The 6,420-nt window shown below is 43.6% G+C and overlaps 1 protein-coding gene across 4 annotated transcripts in view; it reads left to right on the top strand.

Moving 5' to 3' along the window:
* Positions 1-3,356: 3,356 nt before the first annotated feature.
* Positions 3,357-6,420, top strand: part of UHRF1BP1L (UHRF1 binding protein 1 like) — a 58,580-nt gene continuing 55,516 nt past the window's right edge. For 3 of the 4 annotated variants that reach the window (XM_017804285.1, XM_017804286.1, XM_017804290.1), the window contains exon 1: positions 3,357-3,560. In XM_017804285.1, the coding sequence (XP_017659774.1) occupies positions 3,517-3,560 (44 nt within the window). In that variant the 5' untranslated portion in view covers positions 3,357-3,516. Of the gene's footprint in view, positions 3,561-4,048; positions 4,119-6,420 lie in introns of those variants that run through there. The other variant, XM_017804287.1, reaches the window with a different exon arrangement.

Raw genomic sequence — 6,420 nt, 5'->3', positions numbered from 1 at the left:
GAACACTGTAAAGTGTTGTTAGTTCTCCTTCTTTGCCTACTGACAGGTATAGTAATAGTAAATTTGGGGGTTGTAATTAAAATCCAAAATACATAAAGCAGAATAGTAACAAATTATTTAAGTATTCAGTGTTAGAGAGAAACATACAATATTACTGTTAAAATTACATAACTTTTACTTCATCCCTTTACTCATAGAAACTTCTTAGAAGAATAGTTTAGACTCAAAAAATAATACCTATTGCTAACTTTTGCCTTGTAAAAAGAAAGGTGAAAGCCAGAATTCTGTAAATTACTTTTTCCCTTCTAGATACTAGCTCCAGTTCTATGAAACTTCATCTGTTATCATTCAATGACTTATGCTGGATTCAGAGTTAGTTTCACTTTTTTCTTTCTTTTTTTTTTTCAGGACCTACAGGACAAGTGCCAGGCTATTAAGAGTTCACTTAGATTTATGTGTAGTGGTTGATATACATAAATATTTAAAATCTCTTGGAACTAAAGTTGGTATATTTACTGTCACTGCTACCTGAGGGCAATTCATACATATTTATTGAGTTTGTTTACACATTCACTCATATATTGCAATGGCACTTCTGATAATACTTTCTGTTGTTGTTGTTAGAGTACGTAACAAAGTCAGCCACACAGGAAGGACACATAAATAGGACTTTCAAAAGTCCATGCAGCAGCAAACCTTGTACCTTGCCCCTTACAACAGTGAGAATTGATATTTTGTGATGCTCTTTGAATAATGGTCTGTCAGACTACCTAAGCCTTGCACATCTGCATTTGAAAACAGACCATTATCTTTTGCATTATCCATATGAAGCCATGCCAAATTTCTCATTCTGCAAGTATGGTACAAAGCATTCACTGAAACTTAGGTAACATTTAATTTGCTGTATTTTATTGTTTTTTGGTTTTTTTTTTTAACCACATCTCCTTTATTAGGGGAAAAAACAAATTTTTTTTTGCTAATTCTGTGACCTTCATGTTTCTGAAGTTGCTTGAGTTCTACTTGGTTTTGTGGTTTTTTTCCTCTCAATTCCATTCAGAAATCCCTATGACCACATGAAAAGTCAAACTCCCTCTGCACACCCTATACAAACCACAGGTGCTTATTGGCTCTGCTCTGTGGGAACATGCAGCCTCAGAATGACTGAATGGTGCCACGTACAGAATTTGCAGGTTGTTTAGAACATCCAAAGGAAGTTGCCCTTGAGGAAGAAGTTATTGCAGCCTTTGACAGAGAGGGCGTTATCCAGGACTTCGAATCCTTCTACCTTTATTTAGGTGACAGTGAGGGGCAGGTTGATGGGTGAGGTGACTACCTGATGGAAAACTCTACATCCGCACCTTCTTGGGTTTTCTGTTAAATTAAAAGTGTTCGCAATTTGGCCCTGAAAATACCTATGGGAAGCATAAGACAATTTTTTTCTTTGAGATCATTTTAGTATCCTGGACACACTCACAAGTGGGGTTCTTTCTTGGTAACATGAGTGCCAGCTGCTAGATAAGGGAGGAAAGCCAGGAGCTGGGAGGGATACTGTGGCCAGCAGGGTAGGACCTTGCTAGAAAGGGCCTGTCCCACCACCAGGGAACAAGGCTGGCAAGGGTGGGAGCGAAGCCCAGAGCCCAGGTCATCAAGCTGATGATAAAGCAGGTCCAACATCAAGTTAAGTCAATCCTCAAGTCAGGGCCAGGATCAGGACTAGTGGGATGAGTAAGAATCAGACATAGTCCAGAGATCATCAGGCAGGTCCATGGTGACTGGGTAGGTCTGAAATCAACATGGAAAGCTGGTGCCCTTCTAATTCCCTAGGCGGTGGGGAGAATGTGGTATGTGGTTTGTGTTGATCTGTGCATTTTCCTCTGTTCCTCCATTCAGTGTGCTCCAGGAGATGGGAGGGATAACATGAGGTTACAATTCAGATTAGCCCTGCTGCACAGAAATATTTCTGGTTTTCGGTTCTGACATTGGTGAAGAGCCTCAGGACTTCCCCCGTTCTGTCAGTGCTATGCTTGCAAGACATTTGAAAGAGAACACGCAGCATGGGTCCTGCTTTCCTTGCCCCTCATATTTTCTCTCTTGATAAGAAGCTGATCCATCATGATGATGAGCATTGTTTCTCCATGATACTGGTAGATTTTTTCCTAGCTGAGAAAATTGAACTTAAAACAGGCATAAAGTGTTAGCTTTCATACACAGCTCATTTCTACTTTATAAATCTCTTTTAAGAATATAATGAGGTCAGTATTGCACAACTGACTGTTTTTTAAATGTCTGGAAAAATCAATTGAAAATGTTCATCTCCTGACCTGTTTTTTCTATTACTGCTTCATATTTCCGACTTAAAGGTCCTTGGGGTTTTGGTTCATTGCTTGTAAATTATTAATGTTATGCATATGAGAAGCAGAGAAAATACTATCTGATGTCTTTCCTTTGCAGCTCTAGACTATTACAGAGGCAGCAAGCCATCCTTCATATGGAGGTCACATCTGAAAAGCTTCTTAGTTTTCTAACTGATAATTTTTTTTTTTTCCCAGTTAATACTACTTTTTAGAGTCCTTGGTTACCTACCACTGAAACTCTTCAAGATACCTTTTCTGAATGAGGGACCACCACACAAGAGGGTTACTGGATGAACAAAACTAATACAAGGCAATTATTTTTTAACTAAGTTGGAGATTTTGCTACAGCATGATAAGCTGTTCTTTCAGAAGTAAAATAACTCATAGTTTTTATACTTGCCACAGATACCCAGTGAAATATAAGCATCGGAGAAACACGATTTTACAAGTCTCTGGGTTTGAGAAATTCAGCTTAAGGGAAATATATGTGTGTGTATATATAAGAATTTATTGCCAAAGCCTTATAAGTTTCTGACAGTAAGCTCTTCACCTTGCCATGTTCCATTTGTCTGGTGCTGTAGAAGCTGCTGCCATCCTGTCTTTTAGCTCGGCCAAGATCAGGCCCATGCAAAGGTGTGCGGCTGTTGGGACACGCTCCACAGGCCGGAGGAAGGATAGAGCCACAGGCGGGGACGCAAAGAGACGCTTTCAGAGTTTTGGAGATGGGAAGGCTGAAGAGGGATGAAAGAAACAGCTGGCGGAGGAGAGCGGGGAAAAGGGGGGCGCTGGCACTGGGGCGGGCACTGGCACTGGCACTGGCACTGGGGCGGGCACAGGCTGTGGGCGCTGAGCCCGGACGGCGGCACTGCCCAAGCTCTGCGAGCGAGCAAGGGGAGGAGGCGCCGCTCCCGCTGCCCCGACCCTGCCCCGCTCCGCCCGCCGGGGCCGCCTCTCCCCGCGCGGGGCGGGGGCTGCGGGCCCGTCCCGCCCCCGTCACCGGGCGATGCTGCAGCCAAGATGGCGGCGGGCACTGAGTGAGCGCCAGCGGGGACAGCGGCTCCGCTCCCGGCGCTCTCCCCGCCTCGGGCAGGGGCGCGCAGAGGGATGAGGCGCGTTCCTGGTCCCGGCTGGTTGTCGTGAGGGGCGCGGGCAGAGAGACACCATGGCGGGGATTATCAAGAAGCAGATCCTGAAGCATCTCTCCAGGTCAGTGGGGCGCCATGCCCTGGGCAGGCTGAGAGGTGTGCAGGGCGTGGGTGGCGGCGGGTCCCTATCCCAGAGAGCGGCTCCCGGGGCCAGTGCGGGGCGGAGGGACCGGGCTTCATTCTGCCCGCGGAGGGTGGAGCTGGAGCCGCCTCCTCGCAGTGATTTGGAGGCGGAGGGGGTGGCCGTGTGCTCGTGTGGGACTGTCCGGCGGCGACAGCCGCTTGGGTGTCCCGTGGCCCCCTCAGCCGGTGCCCGGCGGGCGAGCGGGGAGGGGGTCGGTGTGCCTGGCGCAGGAGGGAGTCATCGAGTGAGTCACCGCCGGGCTCCGGCCGCCTCCCCGCCGGGCAGACGGTGCCCGCCCCCGCTGCTCGAGGTGTGCAGAGGGAGAGGAGCGGGGAACACCCCGAACCTCGCCGTGGTTCCGAGGCGGGGGAGGTTACAGCAGCTGCCCCCGTGCACTGTCTGGCGGGGGCTGAGGGAGATCGGCCTGTGTCCTTGCAGCTCAGGTCGCGACATCTGAGCTCTTGCAGGCACAGGTGAAGCCGGGCGACAATAAAGGTGCGTCCGGGTGCACGCAGAGGGATGAAAATAAGTTCGTCGTTTTCTGTGTGACTGAAATCATGTCTAACGTGCCTCGCGGGTTAAAGCAAAAAAACCAACCAAACAAACCTGCGGTAAAATTATGTGGCTGTCAATGTCGTGTGTTTGAAAGATGGAGAAACTGCAGAAAGTACACAATCTGACTGATACAGTTTTGAAAAGCCACATCACATTTTTCTCAAGGTTTTCTAAAGAGAGGCAAAAACCTGTTAGGTACTTGATATATCATGATACCACAGCGTTGCTAATTCTTCAGAGCTTACTTTTGTATCTTAAAACATATAACCTGAAATATTGTTCCATTTTTTGCTTATTTTTTTCTGAAATGTTTTATTCTACTTTTGTGTGGTATTTCTGAAAATGTTTATAGAGGAAATCAAACCAAATGAATTGACAGATTGTCATTTGACTAATCTGTTGTTGATGCACATGGAAAAACACAATTCTCATTCCAAATCCTTTGATATCTGTCTGCTAAACATGATGTATGAAGCAGTAGTAGAATAATTTTTCTTCTTCATCCTATTCGTGAGTTATGTAGCTGGGAATGCTGATAAAGAAATCTTGTCCTCACATGAAAATAGCTGAGCACTGTGTGAATGGAAGTGCAGTGTGAAGATGTCATCAGCCTTGAGTCAGCTTTCTAATCAGAAGTGTGCACAGAATAGCTGACTTTAAGTTTGTGTCCTATAGTGCTGTATAGCAAGCTGTATGGAAAGAGGAGTGAACTCTAGACTCTGCACTACAGGTTAGACTCTGAAATGTGCCTGGGACCTAGGCAGCAGTAAGATGAGCTGTTTTTTGTCTAGTTTTTCAAATAAACAGCTGAGTAGATTAGAACTAAGTACTTTTTTGTGTTGATAAATCTGTGTTTGCTTTCTCATGTGTTGTGGTAATGCTTATGCAACAAGGCTATGTCAAGTGATTATGACACATTTCATCACTTTTAGGGAGCTTACAGAATATGACAGATGATCTGAGGTTTCCAAGTTGAAGTTGAGGCTCATGATCCATACTGTGTTGACATTGAAAGAGTGTGTTTGCTACCTAAAATACGGACAGCATTGTTAAGCCCCTTGTTATGAGTGTTCTTAATCACATGATCAGATAATGTTTTCTTTCTGCTTTCTTTCACTGTGCTTCAGTGGTTGCAGAAGTGGGTTGCTCAGAAAAACAGAATTCAAGTGACACAAGCACCTGTAAATCTGGTGGCTTTTTAAATTTCAGGAGTTCAGTATTTCAACAAAAATGATAATATTATTTCAGGATTTTCTTTAATATGTTTTGTAAGAACAGGATTATGGAGCCAAATGCATAAGGAATTTCCTGCAATACAGAGACACTTTCACTTTTTACTCTGTTACTATTGGTTTCTGTTCTGCAATTGTCATAGTTCCTTGAAACTGCTGCCTGTTTGTCATCTTCAACAAAGCAGGTATTAGTGACAGGATTACAATCTATTGAAAGAAGGAATAGTGGAAAGAATTACCCTGTTACCTCAATTTACTTTAATTTTTAATGATTGTATTTCTCTTTATGTTTGAACAAAGACAAATCTAATATGTACTTCGAAGAACAAGTAGAAGATAAGAACTTGTTCCTTCAGTTACAGAGAAGTACTTTCATTTTATGCCACGAATCACAGACCAGTTGAGGTTGGAAGGGCTCTCTAGAGGTCTTGTCCAGCTCCCCCAAAATCATCATTGATTTTGCAATGTTTCCCATGAAGATTGCTGCAATATCAGTTAATCACATGTTAACAATTTGCAGCTTTTTTAATATCTAGATACTGTATTTGCAAATTTAAAAGCATTGTGTCATTTAGTAGTGCAGTTTCCATTTAGCAGCTCACAGTGCTTTTAGATGAACTGATAATGGTCTCTGGTGTTGTGAAGGAGCCTTATCATTCTACATTTGTTAGCCAGGAAAAATTTTGCATAGGTATGAGTCTTTAGGATCTGAGAACAAGAAGAGGAAGACAACCCAAACTGCATTTTGAAACAGTTTTGATTTCTAAATTACTTTTAATCTTTATAAAGGGTTTTACTTATTGCTATGTTACATCTTAAGAACAGTGAAGGTAATAAAGCTTGTTTTACTCAACTTGTAACAAACTTATGTCAGGATCTGGTGATGAGTTTTTTGCTTTCTCAGCCTTTCAAAATTTTTTAAAATGTCCTCTATCTTTGACATGCACTGCTCTTTTCCAAGGCTGTGGTAGAAAATGAGAAGGAGGGTAGGGGTAGGAATAAAATACATG

The sequence above is a fragment of the Lepidothrix coronata genome, unplaced genomic scaffold, assembly GCF_001604755.1.
Source record: "Lepidothrix coronata isolate B3197 unplaced genomic scaffold, Lepidothrix_coronata-1.0 Scaffold9, whole genome shotgun sequence".
NCBI classification, from domain to species: Eukaryota; Metazoa; Chordata; class Aves; order Passeriformes; family Pipridae; genus Lepidothrix; species Lepidothrix coronata.
The sequence above is the reverse complement of the archived record's forward strand: the minus strand, read 5'-3'. Positions and strand labels throughout refer to the sequence as shown.